Here is a 21,067-nt window from a genome sequence, read left to right as displayed (position 1 = left end):
TTATATGATTATGAGTAAGAATGAATCCTTTGATAAACCTGGAAGATTATTATACAAACTTAGAATAAGCATATTTCAAACTCAGGGCCAAGGTATGTGAAGATGAAAAATGTGTGTGGCAAAAATATGTGGTAGTTAATGCATATATTTATATTTTCCAGTTATAAAGTACTTGGTATATTATTGCTTAGTCAATTCATTGGATTTTCAAATACTTTTACAAAGTAAAGAATTATGGAGAGCCAATGAAATACCTTTTAACTACTTAATATATGCAAAAGACATAAATTATAAAAATACAAAGTTATATAATCATGTAAGTTATATAATCATGCTGGTCTATACAATTAATATAGTCTATCCAACTATAAATAAAAATATACCCCTAGTATTCTGAAAATAAGCAAGTGGTTTATCTGTTCCTCCAGATAGTCATTTGTTCATTTATTAACACCAGAGGCAATAATAACACAATGCTAAAAATAAAACATGCATTATACAACACATACTTACAAAAACTTCTGTCCATCACAATTGGCAAATGCAAACAGACCTATCCATCCTTAGTGCATTATTATTTTCACAAGTAAAATAGGAAAGGAAAATAGTGAATTTAATGCTATTCAGCACCTTTAGGAAAGTCAAAAGACTTAACATCTCCATATATCAAAAACATTTGCATCTCTATCACCAAACATGTAATTATTTTGTTCCATTTTTAACATGAATTCTTTTATTTACATTACTTTTTAGTTCAACAAATTTTAATAATATTTAAAAATTATCTAAATTCATAAAAGTATTTCATAAATTTCAACACTTAAGTATTATTTACATACAAGAAAGTCCATGAAAAAAGTTAAAGAAATGTAGTCAGAAAGTTCAAGCAACACTACCAAATGTAGCAAAATTCCAACCAAATCAAAGCAGAGGGCATTCAACATTCAAAAATTTCTAGATGCTGCTAACATGAACATGAAAAAGTTCCAGTAATAAAAGTCAATGTGAGAAATAATGTTGAAATCACCAGTAGAAAATATATTTTAATAGGCATGACATATGTTTAATAGCAACAGTAATGACTTTTATAGAAAACTTTTATAACATTGTCATTTATGAGCTACCTGGTTTGACAGGGCTAGAGTTGATTTCAAAAAATATACTTTAGCAGCCATAATTTTATTTCCAGTTAAAACATAGTAAAATGTTAAAAGTAAAATGTATTATTAACTAAATAATACCCCAATACTAGAAAATTTAAAATCCCATGCTATTCTTGCAATAAATGGCCTCTAACAGGATGTGTCTGATGTAAGGATTGTGGAAAGCCAATAATAAACAATCAGATATACATACGGGCTTAAAGTTTCACTGAAATACTTATGTAGCAAAATATATGAAAAAGTAATAGAAAAGTAAAAAGATAAAATTAAAAAAATATTGCACAGCCACATTACCTAGAAAGGAAAGTTGATGTTTAAAAAGCTCTAAACATGGATGATATAAATTATCTTCCATATAAAAAGGTATAAATATTTCTTAGAACTTATCAGCCTCTACAGTTTAATATAATACATTATTTGAATCATTGTTGAATGAGGTAATTATCAAGTCTCTAACAATGTTTTTATCCTATTGGAAATATTTGAGGGCAGCAACCAGAAAGAATTTCTCTAAAAATATTTCCGAATCAAGAACAGCTATATGTGCAGCTCTCCCAATGAGTGAATCAGCTGTATTGGGCAATGCATTGATGACATTGTATCGAACCAAATTACACTCCTTGCTTTGTAGAACTGGGCGAAGCAAGTTGTGGATCATTTCTGAATAGATTTGTCCTATGGAACAAACAGAAAACAAGAAAATTAGTTTACATGAATAACTGAAAAAATTCTATGCCAACTTTTATATAATTTATAAAATTTAGTCATATTATTTCTATTTAAAGCAGAAGAATGTCTTTTTTTTTTTTTTTTAATTCATGGGAGACACAGAGAGAGAGGCAGAGACACAGGTGGAGGGAGAAACAGGCTCCTTGCAAGGAGCCCGATGTGGGACTTGATCCCAGATCCTGGGATCCTGCCCTGAGCCAAAGGCAGACGCTCAACCACTGAGCCACCTAGGAGTCCCAGAAGAATGTCTTTTAAAAGGTTTTCTTTTTCTTGGACTATCATTTTTGAGACTGTTCTATAAAAAATACAAATAACCACATTACCTAGCCAAGTAAAACTAATAAATTTATTATAAATTCTTTTAAATTTGATTCTTTTAATTCAAAGCAATGAATATAACAGAGTAAATAATTTTATTCAACATTAGGTTACTTATGACTTGTTAACTTATTATGAAAATAAGATAGCCATGCTAAGACATTTTGCCTTTTAATATTATAGGGAATAGTCAGTGATACTGTAATAGTGTTCTATGGTGACAGATGGTAGCTACCCTTGTGGTGAGGATAGCATAATGTATAGAAAAGCTGAATCACTTACTATATGGTACACCTGAAACTAACATTGTTTCACTCAATGAAACATTGAGTTTCAACTATACAAAAAAAAGACATTTTGCCTTTTAGAACTTTTAAAACTTGAACCTATAGCAAGTACTTTAAAAATGTTTCAGAGGCATTCAACATTATCCCACATATTTCCAAATTATTCTAAAAAAAAAATCAGTAACTTCCTATAGTCAGAAAAACAATGTAAGTTTGGCTCAGATCAGACAGGATCCTTTTTGGTCTAAGGATTTATTTAGTGCTTGGTTTTGCTTTTAATCTCAAAACTGTTTCTCCCTCTTTTTGGCTAATCCTGACAATGAACTTATTGAGGTCATTCTCAGCATTAAAGACGAAGGTTAGATATACATAAAGGCACAAACTGCCTTACAAGGGGCGAAAGAGTTTTTAATGCTTAACTACAGATGAGTGCTAACACATATCCATGGACCTGTGGATTTTATAGGCAAGTATCACATTTCTAAGGAGGGGCAGGGTTTATCTCTGAGGAATCATGAGAAGGGAAAAGTGCATAGAAGTACATTTAGAGAAAGAAGAGAGAGCTATTAAAGACACAGATTAACACATCAGATTCATAGAAAACTCCCACTTCTTCTCTTAGTTTTCACTGTGAATCAAGCTGCTGGATTTCTGGTTACATGCTACTTGAAAAATATTTTTATATAGAAGTAGTCCAAACCTGTCTTGATTAGATTCCCCCTGTCCCCCCGTGGCACAGAATCTGTTAAAACAAGCACATTTCTCTAGTTTCTATGACCCATCTGAAGGTTAAATCTCTTCTGAATTTTCCCCTAAGTTCCTATAGAAGTTGACAACAATAAAAAAATTATTCTGATGTCATGAAACGTTAAAAAAATATTTGTTAAATGACTAGAGTACCTACTATGTATGTGCCAGGCATCATGTTAGGCAATGCCAATACAAATGTGTATAAGGGAGATTCCCTGCTTAAAGAGATTGTTTACTGTTAAAATGTGGAAAAAGCAAAGGATTAAGAGTTTGCTTAAAAACCACTCTCATTCCAAAAAAGGAACTGAGCAAATATGGGAGGTTGGACACCCAACCAAGTTCTTGCCCTAATCCTGTAATTAATTAATCGCCAGTGACTTTGGATCAGCCACTTAGCATCTCAATTATAAAATAAGTAAACAGAGCACATTGTGTGTCTGCCTTTGGCTCAGGTCATGATCCCAGGATGCTGGGATCAAGTCTCACATCGGGCTCCCCATAGGGAGCCTGCTTTTCCCTCTGCCTATGTCTCTGCCTCTCTCTGTGTGTCTCATGAATAAATAAGTAAAATTTGTTAAAAAGTTAAAAAATAAAATAAGCAAATAGGATGCAAATCTCCTGGCTCTAATTAGCTATGATTTAAATTTCTTTTGTTATTCAAGATAGCAATAACAAAAGAATATATAAAATCTTTATTACTTTATTGAAGTAAAATAAGTCTTTGCTTCCATCTTTGACTAAAAGCAAGATACAGCAGATCATGCAGCATGATGATTACCATAATCACCAATCCCAATAATCCAGGGGAAATTAAACTACAGATTACTTTTGAGGCAGCAAAATGAAGGGCATTTATAATTAGGAAAATAACTCTTTCAAAAGAATGATTTTTTAAAGATTTTATTTATTTATTCATGAGAGACACACAGAGAGAGAGAGAGAGAGAGAGAGAGAGGCAGAGACACAGGTAGAGGGAGAAGCAGGCTCCATTGCAGGGAGCCCAACGTGGGACTCGATCCTGGGACTCTAGGATCACGCCCAGAGCTAAAGACAGACACTCAACCACTACTGAGCTACCTAGGCATCCCAAGATGATTGTTTTATTGGCAAAACCATTTCACATGGCAGGAGAAAAGAAAAGAAGAAAAAAAGAGGAAGGATAGCTGTTAACATCAGTGGGTAAAAAAGAAAGTAAAATGAAAGAAAGATGAAAGAAAGAAAGTGACTACAAGAAAAATTTGGGAAAAAGCTCAGGTGTAGTTACAACTATTTGAAATACTTTTTTTTTAATGTAGAGGGAACTCCATATAAAATAATGATTCAGTCATAAGCAGGCATTTAAAATAATAAAAGTGATCAACTGACATATAAAAAATGTTATGGGATGCATTGTCAGAGAAACAAATGGAGATGAAATACTTCCAATTTATTTAGTTACCTGACTGTTTGTCCTTTAATGCTGTTTTACACATTTCAATGCGGGCAGAGTGATAAGGAACATAGCGATCCTGTAGAGATCCCACTAGCACAACATTTTTGAAATAATGAAGCCCTATAAAGAAAAAATACTGAATTATAATGCAACCAGATTAATTAGCCAGATTTAAAATAACTTAGTAATATACTACATGAAAGGAAATTTTTAATTTCCTCAATAGTATTAAGTTTATAGCTTTACAAAAATTTTTAAATTTATTTATAGGGGCACCTGGTGGGGTCAGTCTGATAAGCCTCTGAATTTGGTCATGATCTCAGGGTCTTGGGATGGAGCTCTGCCTCGGGATCCCTGCTCAGTGGGGAGTCTGCTTCTCTCTCCTCCTGTCCCTCCCCCCACTAGGTGCTGGCTCTCCCTCTCAAATAAATAAAGGTTTTATTCATTCATTCATTTATTTGAGAGGGGGAGAGAGAGAGTCTACACACAAATGACAGGGAGGAGGAAGGCAAAGGGAGAGGGAAAAGCCAACTCCATGAGGCCAAAGGCTCTTGATCTGAGGACCTGAGCAGAAATTAAGAGTCCCAAACTCAACTGACTGGGCCACGTAGGTGCCATAAATTTATGGATTTTACATCAGATGAATTCTTTCTCCAAATTTCTATATATTATCTATAAAAACCCCTACCTTCACTGTATACAGTTTATGTGCTGGTATGAGAAATGTCTGTACTGAGTGAGGCAAGGATTGTGATGTGGTGGTGTGGGGGTACTGGAGGGATTAGATATGGTGGGCTAAAATTCTATAGGAAGTATTTTATGACTTCCTCACTTTCCAGAGGATATTTCTCAATATTTAGGACTATTTCTCAAAGAAAAAAATTAGACTTTTTCATAAAAATAAAATGATTTCAAATGAAATCATTTGAAGCTGACTTTTTTAAGTTTTCATTTGACTATTGCCTAATATTACTATTTACTCCTTATTTGTATAATGTTAAGAGGATATGTACTTAGATTTTTCAATAATAATAATGAGTTCTGTGATCCATCCACCTGACTTCAGTCAGGTCCCTCTATATTTATTTTTTAGTAAATTAGGTGAATTTAGGGTTTGTGATACATTGAATTAACTCACTTAAGTACTGAAACCAGGTTCCTGGCCACCTTATTAACCGTAATGTGTAGCTCTAATAATAAATAAATAATAAAAAATCATGTGTTATTAAATAAGATACAAACCAATAAAAACAATACATTAGAACTGGGGTATTTACTTTACGGCATATAATTTTGTTGTGGAACATTCCAGAGTAAAATTTTGATACTTTTTGCCTATTGGAATTCAGATTCTGTCTCACAAGCCAATTGTGGGGACTACTGTGGATCCAGCCTTTGTAGATGCTCCTTTCCCTCTCAGAATTTATGATCCTAATGAGAGATCCTAGACCTTCACACAGGTAGATGAGACTGTTTACAGCCTCTATATCAAATGTAAGGTTATCTCCTCCCTTTTCTCAATGAGAAGATAACACCTGGGGCAATTTAAATATACAAAATTCTAGGGATATAAATGAAATAATCAATGTCTATAATACACAATTACACAAACATTTAAAATGATATTTTAGAAAAATATTATTTAAAATGGATTTTTTCCCTTCATTCTTACATTTCGTGACAAATTAATTCTACTTTTGGCATCATTTGAAACCAATGTAACATTAGTGCTACTCTGGGAATTATCTATGTGTCCTTAGAGCAGAGATCTTACTGGTACACATTTATTTACCCTCAAGAGTAATTTAAGACTTTCCATACTTGAAACTAATGTAACAATGTATGTTAATCATACTTCTATTTAAAAAAAAACCCTTCCATGCAAAAGCACAATATTAGTATTAATATCTTATTGAAAAATTTATTAAAATTAGACTACTAAATTTAAAATGTATTTTTAAAGTACTGTCTTAGGAATCACATTTAGAAATGACAATATAGTATATTTATATCAGTGTCAGGATCTTTGATTTTATTTCATTGCTAGGGAATCTGAGAATTAACAGTTTTTTTAGAAATACCCTCATCTAATATTTACTGATTTTGCATACTTCCATTCCACCCAGCTGCCTAAACCTGCAGAGACAGACACTTCTCTCAAGGAACTAAGTCTGGGGCAGCCCCGGTGGCCCAGTGGTTTAGCGCCACCTTCAGCCCAGGGTGTGATCCTGGAGACCCAGGATGGAGTCCCATGTCGGGGTCCCTGCAGGGAGCCTGCTTCTCCCTCTGCCTGTGTCTCGCTCTGCCTCTCATGAATAAATAAAAAATAAAATCTTTTTTTTTTTTTTTTTAAAAAAAAAAAAGGAACTCAGTCTGAAGCAGTGATTCTCAACCTGAGTGTCATTTCCTTGTAGAAGCAGATCAGAATCTCTGCAAGGAGCTTCTGCTTCTGCCTGGAAGGTTTGCTTTTTGTATCAGCCAAGACCCAAGTTAGTTAAATAGACTGACTCTCTTTGAATCTTTTGGTTTTAATCCCTATCTAGCAATGTTGGCTAAGCAGGGCAGAAACTCAAAGTGAAACTGAGATGCAATGCTGGTACGAATTACACAAGTGCCCCAGCTATACTGAAGTCTCGCTAATGAAAGTGTCTGAAGTCTTTACTGGGAGTCCTATTCTAGGTTCATCTTCTCTGCACCTACACTGATGCTACCTGCTCAAGATAACCTAGTTATTGGCCTTTGGGTTAGCACTTCACTCAGTCCTGCAAGTGGCTAATCCTAGTTTGAAAAGTTACTTCTAACTTGGGAAAACAACAGTTCCCCATTTAACTAAAATTTTTCTGAATATATTAGTTACTTTTCAGGTACCAAGAAAGAGATTAAAATACATCTTCAATATTTTTGTGGACTGTATAATAAGATGATTTCTGTATGAATGCTATAATGGTATGGTAACTTTCATCTTCATTATTTTAGTCTTCCTGATACTTCTGGCAACACATTTTTTTCCTAAAAATTTTAATGGGTTTTAAAGCAGTTCATATTGACTCATTTTATATTTACCCTCTGGAATTGGCTCAAGCAGTAGTTCTAAACTGGTGGCTCTGCACCTAAAGGGACATTAAGCAGTGTCTGAAGACATTTTTGTTATCACAACCAGGGGGACTGGAGTGATGAGGGCATGGAGGAGGGTGTGTACTACTGGCATTTAGTGGGGTGAGGCTAGGGATGCTACTAAGTATCTTAAAATGCATAAGACCACCCCTGATGATGAAGATTTATCCAGCCCAAAATGTTAATAGTGCTGAGATGAAGAAAACCCTGTGCTTTTAAAACTGACACATACTAAAATATATTACACTATTCTTATTTTTACTCATTTATTTTACATTTGAAAGAATTTGCTTCCCAAAATGTTAGCTGATGCTGGTTCTTTCCTACACTTTCAGAAACAAAATACAAATGTTACTTACAAATCAATGGATACCTATTATTAAACACCTCTGTAATCTGCTGGAAGAAAAGATTCTCTTGTGCCATAGTAGCACAGCAGGAAATCTCCTTAATTATTATATTTTCTTTGTCAGAACTCAATAGCTGGTGAAGAGATGCTAAACAGATGTTTTTTGGGAAAATCTTAAAATAAGGTGTTTCTGCAATTCCAACAATAGATTCTCATTGGGCTATTTTTGAGCCCTCATTGCAGAATGCAAGAATGCCCATGGTCCTCTTTATGTAATCTTGACTGCTTCACCACAGGTGTCACTAAATACGTATGCAATATACACTTTACACTTTACAATGTAGAATATACCTTCTACATTGTTCTAGTTCTTCATCTTCTTTCTTTCTTTTGATACTCAATGCTGAGACACTAGTATGCCATAACTATACTGTGTAATTTGTAGAATGCAATTATTGCATTCTGTTTTTGGGTCATAAGTTGTTATAAAAATTTAATGAATGTTTATAATTTTAACACCTTAATCAAAATAGATAATTTCCTCTTAAAAGTAACATTTCCTTAAAGCTTTACTAGATCTTTTGTGTTCAAACAAAAAAGGCAATACACACTTAATAAATATATGATTTTTACAAAAACATAACATTTCTCAATTTTTTAAAGAAATCATATAAATTATTTTATGCTTTTAAATGCTTCTTTAATTTTAAAATAATAAATAGCTTTTAATTAAGGAAAGCTACTAATGATACATTGCAGAAAAGACTGTTTCAAAAGGGTAGGGGCTTTGCTTAAATAAAAAAAAGGAAAATAGTAGAAGGATGGAGTTTGCTTTAGATAGGTTATTTTAGGTTTTCCCAAAAGAACAGTAAATTGGCTGTTCAGAAGAAACTGAAGCAATAAGTGGACAAAGACATCTATGACCTCATAGCTTTACCAGCAAAATATAAAATAAAATTATAGAAAGTATTGTTTAAAATATATAAAGTAAAATATAAAAGAGAAACTATCATTAAGGCTTTTGATTATTTAAAAACACCTGAGAGGGGCACCTGAGTGGCTCAGTGGGTTTAAGCATCGGCCTTCAGCTCAGGTCATGATCTCAGGGTCCTGGGATAGAGCCCAGGGCTCCCTGCTTAGCGGGGAGTCTTCTTCTCCCTCCCCCTATTCCCCACCCCCTGCTTGTGCTCTCTCAAATAGATAAATAGAATCCTAAAAAAAAAAATTAAAAAAATAAAAACACCTGAAAAGTACGTATTAGTTAAGCATTGCTTTATGTTTTGTTTTACTTATCTTTCTGCTGTGAATCCAAATATAATTACTTTGTAAATAAAGTAATTTACGTATGTTATAATGATAAATTATTATGTATTTATATATTATATATAGCTATGTAATTATATGTGTGTGGGTGTGTGTGTGGGTGTAGGAATTGACCACTCATTTCTCACAATTTTCTAGATGACCAAAAAACCTCAAAAAACAAAACAAAACAAAAACTAGGAAAAAACAAAGCTCAAGATAGACTTGGACCACCTCTGTCATAATTTAAAAATCAACTAGTGAGTATGTTGGTATTTAAAACTGCAATTAGAAACAGTTTCTAAGGTTCCCGAAAATATGCATTACTGGCTAAACATGACACAACTGGAACATGCATGACTGCTTACTAGCTTTATGACTTCAGACAAGTTACTCAACTTCTCTGTGCTTCAATGTCCTTATTTGCAATATGGGGCAATAATAGTCTTAATAAGATTAAATAAGCTAGTGTATATATATATATATATATATATATATATATATATATATATGTGTGTGTGTGTGTTTAGATAGTACCTGGAATATAGTATGTGCCATATGTGTGTTGGGTATTGTTATTTATTCTTGTATTTTAGTATTATCTAATGCATTGCTCCTGATTAGAAAATAGCATTCTTTCATGTTAGTTCAATTCAGATGTATATTAATAGACTTATATTTGGGTACAAGTAGAAATCTTAAAACAGGGATGCCTGGGTGGTTTAGCAGTTGGGCATCTGCCTTTGGCTCAGAGCTTGATCCTGGGATCCAGGATCCAGGATCGAGTCCCGCATGGGGCTCCCTGCAGGGAGTCTGCTTCTCCCTCTGCCTGTGTCTCTGCCTCTTTTTCTGTGTCTCTCATGAATAAATAAATAAATCTTAAAAAGAAAAGAAATCCTAAAACATAAATACAATTTTAATAAGTCATTTGAGTAATTTTTTATAGCCAGTAATACTGACATTTAGATGAGCTAATTTTTAATAGTTTTGTTAGAAAAATCTCCTAAAACAGATTTGTGATGGTAATGTGAAAGCAAATTTTTATAATTTAAAATACTAATATTATTTTAGTTCAGGCACTCTTCATTTAGAGCTATTTTTACCATCTAACATCTATTGAATTTTGTGCTATTCAAAACAGTAATGGTTTCACATGGATTATCTCATTCGATCCTTTATTTTATTTTTATTTTTTTATTTTTTCGATCCTTTAATAGTCTTGAGGAAGATACTATTATTCCCATTTTACCAATGAAGAAACTGAAGCCTATTTAGATTAAGGATCCTACTCAGTGTTTCAGCTAAAACTAGTATCTACGATTGACTTTAGGTTTGGCTCATAAACAGTTATTAGGCTGGTACAACTGGAGGGAAGGTATGAGTCTTGTCATGAACTGTAAGGCAAATAGTCAATTAGTAACTTGTAAGCAAAAGTTTTAACTAATCTTTAAGAAATAACTCAAGTGCAAAAGATCTACTCACATCTATTAGTAATTAGAAATAGCAGTACAAATATCTGTTCAGATGGGGGAAGGCCATGGATTATAGAATTTTTATTGTAAAATTTTATTTATGCCTTCTTTAGTGTTTTTATTTTCTTATGTTGCTACTATTCCTTTTTTTTTTTAATTTTTTTTTTAAATTTTATTTATTTATGATAGTCATACAGAGAGAAAGAGAGAGGCAGAGACACAGGCAGAGGGAGAAGCAGGCTCCATGCGCCGGGAGCCTGATGTGGGATTCGATCCCGGGTCTCCAGGATCGCGCCCTGGGCCAAAGGCAGGCGCCAAACCGCTGCGCCACCCAGGGATCCCTGTTGCTACTATTCCTATTGCTAATTTTACTTTGTAAAATACAGCATAAATATGTAGACCCCAGGGAACATTTATATTTGGTTTTGCCTTTCATACATTTCCTAACCTGTCAACAGCAGTGGTACAAACTTCATGTACCTAGAACACAGTAGTTCCAGTTAGTGTCATAAGTTTTTCCCAGGTGAGTACTATACACTCTATTTGATCTGTAGGCATATCTTGTATTTTAATGAATCAAGTAAATATTTCTGTGCACTGTATGTAACTTATTGTTGCTTTGTACTCTTAGAAACAAAACATAAAACTTGACCTATAAAAGAACTTTTCTTTCTCTGATTCTAATGACAGACAATACATGAAATAACCATTCCAAAATCTCTTTCTCACATTAATAACATTTAAGGCAGAACCCTGAAAAGGTTAAAACAGCACTCAAACGAAGTGGGCATTATTCAATTAGTAAATCTATCCAGTGTTTACATCAAATGTTTCAGGAGCAGAATGTAGGACACAAGGGATGAGAATGAAGGTAAAAAATAGATTTAAATGCCTACGGCTTAGGTTACAAATTCAAGTTACTTGCAATTTGGAACTATCAGTCACCAAATACATGGGTTTGATTTCCAGCTTACCATATAATATTGACCTGCCTTTGGACACTGAAAATAGTATTGAAAAGACCATTCATTGATGCAGTGAGTTTATACTGAACACTTACTAAGGGAAGGACTATAGTAAATACTGTTTATGTGAGGAGTGGGAAAGAGTTGTCACAAATGTATCCTATTATTGAAAAGGAAGTTAAGGTATATAAAAGTGACTATATGAGATAAACTGTAACAGGTATGGTAAATGAGGTTCATATATAATACCATAAGAGTTCAGTTATAACATTAACAATCTTGGGAAGTAGAATGAAAAGAAGTGGGATCAAAGATGACACTGAGATATTTCAAACTAAGTAATGTAGAAAACAGAGTACTATTAAAAAATTTTGAAAGAAGAGTTAGTAAAAGAAGACAATATGTTCAGGTTTAGACATATGTTTCAATATAAGTAGAGATGTCTAGCACACAAATGAAGACTGGAATTCATTAGTGAGGTCAGTTTGTAGGCGTAAGATCTGGGATATATATATATAAATATTGGGCAATCAATTAGGCACTCAGAATAGAGGAGCATTAAATCAGAGAGGGCCACAAGAAAGCTTTTTTGTTTTGTAAATTTTTATTTACTTATGATAGTCACACACACACACACACACACACACACACACACACAGAGGCAGAGACATAGGCAGAGGGAGAAGCAGGCTCCATGCACCGGGAGCCTGATGTGGGATTTGATCCCGGGTCTCCAGGATCGCGCCCTGGGCCAAAGGCAGGTGTCAAACTGCTGCGCCACCCAGGGATCCCCTCAAGAAAGCTTTTAATAGCAAGTGGTGTTTGAGTTTAATTTTAGAAGATGGAAAGAATTGGTTCTAAAAAGATGAGTAAGCACATGGGGAGGAATGGTGGTAGAAAGAGCATGGGTGAATATAAGTGTAAAACATGTGGCATGCCTAAAACAAAGGATGTGTGGATGGGTGGAGTAGGATATGAAATTAGTGAAAGAATCAGGAACCAGATTATAAAGGATTTGATGCCCTAAACCATGGAATTAAAACCTTATCCTGAAAGTCACAATGTACCATGAAAAGATGCTCAAACAGAAGCAATATGGTTTGATTTAACTTTTAGAAGATACTTTTAACTAATAAGGAAATGAGATGAGGGAGAAGAGGGCATACAGGAGGCAGAGTAACCAGTTTGGACGCTATAGCAATAATCTTAGTAAAAGTGATGAAGGTTGAACTAAGGCAGTGGCAAAGAGAAGAGAGAAGACTCCATTAGCTATAAAAGAAGGCTGAATGTTTCAGGGCTTAGTAACAAAGCAGATGTGTGGGGAGACCGAGAAAAGTCAAAGAACAACTTCTAAGTTTTTGGCTGGGCAAATGGTGGTAGATGTGGAATTGAAAGAAATTAATCTGAGGGAAAAGATGAGGTATCTGAAAACACTGCATTTTAGGTAACTGTGAACCATCTATGTACTTAGGAGGTAGCTGGACATATCAGTCTAGAATATAGCCTAGAAGACTGAACTAGAGATATATATTTGAGTTACCAATGGTGAAGATGGATATGAAATGATGCTATCAAAGAAGAATGTATAGAGTGAGAAGAGCAGATGACAGAAGCTGGAGCCCAAGAATACTTCTATTTAAAGGGCAAGGAGAGAAAAAGAATCCATGTAGGAAGCAGAGAGCCAATATGGAAGAAAACCAGGAAAGGCTGATACAGAATGGGAAATAGGAAAGTATTTCAAAAAGGGCATTTTAAATATAATGCCAGCATGTTTAAATAAAAGGAAGAAAAGAGAGAATTGAATATGGCAAGCTTCAATAGAATGGTGAGGACAGAAATCAGATTACAGTGGACTGAAGAGTGAAATAAAAGGTGAGGAAGTAGAGAAAATAATTGCTTTCTTTTTCAAGAGCCTTAATTCATATATAAAAAAAGAAAGAGAAAAAAAGTCAGTGATGAAAGGAGGTATTTATTATTATTATGACTTAAGATGGGAGAAAATGGAGTAACTTTATATGTTAAGGGGTTAGACACTGAAAAGGGAGAGTTTATTTACTTTTTATTATTTTTTAAAGATTTTACTTATTCGTAAGAGACAGAGAGAGGAGCAGAGACACAGGCAGAGGGAGAAGCAGGCTCCCTGTGAGGAGCCTGATGTGGGACTCGATCCTAGAAGCCTGGGATCACAACCTGAGCCAAAGGCAGATGCTCAACCACTGAGCCACCCAGGTGCCCTAAAGTGGGAGAGTTTAAAGAAAGAAGGAATGGGTTCTAAAGCAGAAGGAATGGATTCCAAAACTAGAAGGAAAACAAAGGTGTGCTAATGTTTGTAGGTAAAAAGAAAGGAAGTAGGAAAGTTCTCGCTTGATGGCCTTCACTGTCACAGATAAAGTAGGAAACAAAGTCATTAGTAGAAGTTGTAGTTTAGTCTGAGGAAGAGAGGTAAAAAAAACTGGAAAAGCTTTGGGGCACCTGGGTGGCTCAGTCAGTTAAGCATCTGACTCTTGGTTTTGGCTCAGGTCCTGGTTTCATGGGTTGTGAGATCAAGCCCTGCATTAGGGTTGGCGCTTAGCAGAATCTGCTTGAGATTCTCTCTCTCTGCCCCTTCCTCCACTTGCACTTAATAAATAAATCTTTAAAAAAAAACTGGAAAAGCTTCTAGAGAATGGTTAGGAAACTATTAGAGTTAACTAGATAGGAACTCCATGGATCTACAGCGGCACTGATCTGCATGTCTGTGTGATCCATTTTGGTAGAACTCAACAAGCCAGGTAAAGAAACAGTAGTATAGGTTGCTGGATGGCTATGATGAAAAAACACTGGGTAAAAAATGTATGAATGATAAAAGTGATAACTCATGGAATCTGGGATGGATCAAGAAGGGAGTAGAACGATGATGAACAGGGTAATTTGAGAAATTGAGTAGGGGCCTTAAATAGTCTAAAAAGCAAATGAGAATAAGGAAGTGAGTGAGAAATGAGGATATACTGTAGTCACAGAACAGAATACTGGTTGAAATTTCAGGGGTGGAATGTAGCCATGGGTATGGGTTCAAAGTGGAGTGGAATGAAGGTTACTACAGTTGAGACAGGCTCTGTAATGCTTGATAATGTTCTAAAGGGTTGGCTTCATCAAATCACCTAAAATGATTCCAAGATCAAGTATATTAAGAACAAAGAAGAATATCTTCTCCCAAACATTAACTGTAAATTTGTCAATGAACCCTTATCAGAATTCCCACTGAATATATAAGGAATGATCAGGAGATTATTACATTAAAGATGACTAGAAGGTAGCAGAAATTTGATGGTACAAACCTCAAAGGATAGTTTTATGACAGCAGAGGAATAATGATTCCAGCTAGAAATGGAAAGCAAGAGGACTATTTCCTCCACTCCAGATGGTACTCAGTAAATGAGAAACTGAGCTTCTCCTATAGCAGGGTTTAGCAAGGTGTGGCCTATAGGATCTGGCCTGCTGCCTTTTTGGTTGTTGTTGGAACATAGCTACACTCATTTGTTTATCTATTATCCAAGGCTATTTTTGTGCTACACTGGTATTGTTGAATAGTTGCAACAAAGATCACATGGCCTGCAAAGCCAAAATATTTACTATCTGGCCCTTTAGCGAAAAATTTTGCCAACCTCTGTTCTACAGTCAAGGGGAATGGAAAAATGGAGGTTCGGTGGGGAAGTATCTAGGTTTCATTTATGTATCTACTTTTAGAAGGAAGTGGAAACAGCATTTTTTTGAAGAAGATAAACATATAAAGTCAGTCTGTTCCCCTCAAATGGAGATTTCAAAGGACACAGTGGAAAGAATATGGTAAGGTCATTTATAGACAATGAGGTTGGCAAAGTAGTAATTGAGGATCTCAGGTTGTAAAAGCTTGGTATATAATGCAAGACGGGGAATATACTTAATAATCAGTTAATAAGAGATGAGTAAAAAGATTCATCCAGTAGTGGGAATTTAACTATTAATAGTTTAGTTTCTGGGGGCACCTGGATGGCTTAGTCAGTTGAACATCTGACTTGATTTTGGCCCAGATAGGAACCTCAGGGTGGTGGTCATGAGCCCTGCATTGGGTTGTGTGCTGGGTATGGAACCTGCTTAAGATTCTTTCTCTCTTGCTCTTTCTCCCTCTACCCTCCCCCCAAACAGTTTAGTTTTTGAAATTTTCCATAAAAGTTTTATAGCCCTAGAACAGGAAGGTAGAAGAATATGTGGCAGTTTATAAAGAGGGTTGAGGACTGGGGTAGGAGCAGGAGGACAGAAAGACTAGGACAGGCAGCGGCCCAGTTCAAAAACTGACTTACAATTGGTACTAAATTATAAATGTTAAAAAGTTTAGGATAATTTCAAAGTACTGGTGTTTACACAACACAAATACAATCATGTAAAAAAAATCAAACATGTTATTGTGAGTTTATTTCATTACTAAAAAATTACAATTGAAAACTTTTTTAATCACCACAAAGACATGTTGATAATTTGCTAAATATTTATTTTTAAAAAAGGTTTTCAAGTGAATGTTTTCAAAACTGTTACTATATACTTACCTGCTTTATTACTAAGCCTGTATAAGAAAGTTTGGCGAGGGTCTGAGTGATCTCGACATGTCAGTTGTAAAAGAGAACCTGATTTTTTCCATTTCTGCATAAACCACAGACCTACAGAATTATAAATGATATGTGAGTAAAACTGGAAATACGGGGTAACATATACGAAGATTATTAATTTTAGTACACATTCCACTTTAAAAATGACATCTACCAAACTAGCATTTTCTTTTTTTTAAAGATTTTATTATTTATTCATGAGAGACAGAGACAGAGAGAGAGAGAGGGAGAGAGAGAGAGAGAGGTAGAGACACAGGCAGAGGGAGAAGCAGGCTCCATGCAAGGAGCCTGACTTGGGACTCGATCCCGGGTCTCCAGGATCAGGCCCTGGGCTGAAGGTGGCACTAAACCTCTGAGCCACCCGGACTGCCCCAAACTAGCATTTTCTTAATAAAAAATGTATTTGTAAAATATTTCCTTCTTCTGATAACTAATATAAACCTACATATAAGTTAACTATGGGTTAAAGATGGTTGGTAGACAGCTTGCTATTTCTATCACGTTTACTAACAAAACAGATCATGGTTTAAGGAATTTGGGAAAATTATACCTTTAGATATATTTGTTCAAATTATAAAGAAGCAGAGAGAGAAAAAACTTCAAATACAGTAGTAGATTCGAATGCTTAAGTTGAGCTTTTAGTCTAGAGATAAATACAGTTATGGTAGACTAACTATAAGCAGTAACTCTTGGATGAGCAATTGGTTAATGTTTTTGGTGACAGCTGAATATAATGAAGTTTCATATTTTTATGTATGTATGTATGTATCTATTTATTTATTGGGAGGGGCAAAGGGAGATGGAGAACCTTAAGCAGGCTTGATCTCACAACCCTGAGATTATGATCTGAGCTGAATTCAAGACTCAGGTGCTTAACCAACTGAGCCAACCAGGTGCCCCTGAAGTTTCATATTTAATTGTATTTCTTTGTATTATCAGTTACCCAAATTTAAATGTATCTTTCCCTTAATTAAGAGAAACCTCAATCACTCTAGAAGGGGTTTTCAAGATTGTCAATATTAATTTCCACTTTTGTTGCTTCTAATATTACAGAGGGGAACAGGGGCAGAAAAGAGAAAAAAAACTCCTTAGTTGATTAAATCTGCAATTGTAGGCCTATTTGGGGAAGTTTAGTGAAGAAAGGAATTCAAGGACTATATCCTATTTACATTGGGTTCTATTTTATGTTACTCATGGATTTCATCTTTTCCATATCCTCTTTTTTTTTTTTCTTTAAATATAGGACTAGGTATTTTTTGGATTACACAATTTGGAAAGGGATACAAGGAAAATAGTATGGTTTCTTTATCAGTGAAAGTGAAAGACAAAATGGAAATAAGAGTTTCAAGGTTCAATGTCAAGAGACAGAATGAAATCTAATTTATTCCCACAATGGGAATCAATGGACTAAACTAAAAACTACTTAAAAAATCCAAGGGAAAAACCAAACCAAAGGCAAATCAAATATCAGATCTTCATTCCAATAAAGAATATTCATTCCAATAAAATCTTAATTCCAATAAATTAAAATCTTAATTCCAATAAAATCTTAACTTTCATTTTAATTTTTAAAAACATTTTAGAATTTTTTTCATAACATCCTTTTATTGTTATCAAACCAAAATCAGAATTAACATTCAATATATACTATTTTATAACTTTATATTAAATATAGATATTTTTATCTGTTCAACTCATGGAATAACAGAATAGCCTGTTTAGAAGATAAACATTTACTGAAAATATTTAGACAGTTTAATGAAAATTAGTTAAAAATGCTCGTCACTTTTGATATATATCATCTCAATATAATATTCATTTTCTGAAATGACTTTTATCAGCTTACTTCATGTGCATGACAAAATAGAAAAATGTCTACATCTTTTGTTGCATGAAATTCCAAGCATGTGACAAGTGAGCTTTAAGATAGATAAACACCAGAAAATATTAAATTTGTATTTAAATTTTCTCCCCATGCCATATTTTTTATACTAAACAAGAAAACTTGTTACCTGTATTAACAAGAGCACTGCTATTGTAGAGTGTACCAAGGTGAGGTCCAGAAAGAGATAAAAAAGTATGAAGTTTGTTGAGGTAATATCTAAACCTTGGCCTTGTAAGCACTGAACGGATTATTAAATTGCCCAACGAATGTCCAATAAAGCTTTAAGAAAAAAAAGAGACATTTCTCCCATAGTATTAATTTTAAAAAGAAATATTAAAGCTGATACCTCTATATACTGATGTGAAATACTTAGTATTTGGAAATTTCTAATATGTTTAAAACTATGGTTTGATACTTTGAAGTGATGTAACTTACACTTTGAAGGTAAAAATGTGAGAATGTAATAGAAAATTCCTATTATATAATTTAAATGCTTATCTATAGAAATAAGATACTACTTATCAGAAAACTTTTACTCAGAGTTTGTAATTGCTTAGAAAGAAACACATTTTAAAAGTAACTACATTGACTAGAGGATAAATTTGCCTCCTTAGGCACACATACCAATTATTACTCATTAAGTCATGATTTAAAACAAAATAATGAAATTGTACCTATAAAGGATGACTTAGGAAAAATTATATATGTTTCATTTATTCTCTAGTCTACACTCTAAAATTTATAAAGCACCTCACCTTTATTGAGGAATAGTTTAAATCAAAAGAGCCTTTTTACTTACATCATTATGCAATAGATGATATATAATATTTACATACACACATATTTAAAGATCTTATTTGTTTATTCATGAGACACACACACACACACACACACACAGGCAGAGACATAGGCAGAGGCACAAGAAGGCTCCCTGCAGGGAGCGTGATGCGGGACATGATCCCAGGACCCTGGGATCACTCCCTGGGCCAAAGGCAGATGCCCAGATCCCTGGGCCAAAGCACTGAGCCATCCAGGTGTCCCAATAAATGGTATATTAATCCCTGGGAATAATTAACAATGAAAGAAGAGAGTTTGAAAGCTATCTTAAACTGGCTTATTGGTATAGCTAGTGAGAAGCTCAGGATAAACTTCCTTCCGAAATTGAAGTCCAGAAGCTGTGGGGTGAGAGACTAATAGTCCCGAATTAACCAGTTTAGGCTTTTGAATAATGGTTGATTATAACTGACAATCTAATCTAAAAGAGGTAATACTTTTGTGGATGAGTGAAAAAACTGAAATATTATTTTCTCATCATAAAACAATAAATAAAAGGAATCTAAGGTCATTGTAGAAAATGTAATAAATGAAAAGTATTTTTTTAATGAAAAGTATTTTAAAATTTGTAAGAGAATAATTAGCAAAAGAAAATAAACCTCTCCTTCCTTCTACCATACCTGCATCTCCTCCCATTTTAACAGAAATCAGTTTTTAAAAAATGGCTTCAAATAAAAACCTGTTTATCTCTATTTCTTAGTCCTTACTCACCATACTTCAAACTGGAAACAAATTCTTTCAAAAGCCTATTTATATAATATATAAGCCAGCTTATTCTTCTAACTCAGTTGGGATATGAAGGTAATCATTATTCTACTTTTTGAGGCAGAGAGATTAGTTTTGATTTTTTTCTTTAAGTCCTACTGTACTAGAGGAAACAAATACTTTTCTTCCTTCCATGTCTATCTACAGTATCTGCTTAAATTATGAGACTTACATTGCTTTGATCATCTTGCTTGGGGAAAACTAACTCACAAAGGAGAGTCAGGAAACCTTGAAAGTATTTTTATTGTTTCATTTGTTTGTGTATCCATTGTCCTTATAATCTTTTTTTTTTTTTTTTGGTAACAGCTTTAATGAGATATAAGTCACATACCATAACATTCATCCATTTAAAATATATAATTCAATGGTTTTTAGTGTATTCACAGAGTTGTGTAACCACCAAGATAGATTTTTAGGACTTTTTCACCACTTCAAAAAAAACCCTGAATCCTTCAGCTATCACTGCCCCCATCTGCCACCATCTCACCTCAGCCCTAAGCAATCATCATTCTACTTCTGTTTCTAGAAATCTGCCAATTCTAGATAATTCATATAAATGGAATTACATAATATGTGGTCTGTCCCTAGAATTTAAAAATTTTTTCTTTTCTCTTTAAATTAGGTAAATTGAATTGTGGTCTCCTGTATTTCACTATAGGGCAACAAAACTACCACAAATTCTGTTTAATTCTTCTCTAATTCATAGACATAAAAGTATGTCATATAATATTACAGATTATTATAAAATTTACCTTATTTTTGAGACTGTTAGACTATATATCTGAATATATTGTATGATTTCATCCAGAAGGCGATCAGTCATGCTATCAAAATCAGCAAAAGTATCATTCTAAAGAAAAGAAAACAGATATATTATATACTGAATATGAATAATCACAGGAAAAAAACACAGAAAAAATATATAAACTTTATTTTTAATTTTATTGAAAATATGGTTAAGATCTGTTTTTCAGAAAAGCTGGTAAATAATATTCATTATATTAAAATGAGCAAAAAGTGAATTTCTCAGAAAATATTGTATTCTTAATAATATTTGCTTTGCTTAGTTGTTTGTTTTGC

General features: G+C 33.8%; 1 protein-coding gene across 14 annotated transcripts in view; it reads right to left on the bottom strand.

Moving 5' to 3' along the window:
* Positions 1-411: 411 nt before the first annotated feature.
* The window catches only part of FAM135A (family with sequence similarity 135 member A), a 131,761-nt gene continuing 111,105 nt past the window's right edge, over positions 412-21,067 (bottom strand). For all 14 annotated transcript variants that reach the window (XM_025991131.2, XM_072735139.1, XM_025991135.2 and 11 more), the window contains 5 exons: positions 20,740-20,837; positions 18,516-18,667; positions 16,444-16,554; positions 4,686-4,799; positions 412-1,838 (listed from right to left, as the gene is read on the bottom strand). In XM_025991131.2, the coding sequence (XP_025846916.1) occupies positions 1,633-1,838; positions 4,686-4,799; positions 16,444-16,554; positions 18,516-18,667; positions 20,740-20,837 (681 nt within the window). In that variant the 3' untranslated portion in view covers positions 412-1,632. The remainder of the gene's footprint in view (positions 1,839-4,685; positions 4,800-16,443; positions 16,555-18,515; positions 18,668-20,739; positions 20,838-21,067) is intronic.

The sequence above is a fragment of the Vulpes vulpes genome, chromosome 1, assembly GCF_048418805.1.
Source record: "Vulpes vulpes isolate BD-2025 chromosome 1, VulVul3, whole genome shotgun sequence".
Taxonomy (NCBI): Eukaryota; Metazoa; Chordata; class Mammalia; order Carnivora; family Canidae; genus Vulpes; species Vulpes vulpes.
The sequence above is the reverse complement of the archived record's forward strand: the minus strand, read 5'-3'. Positions and strand labels throughout refer to the sequence as shown.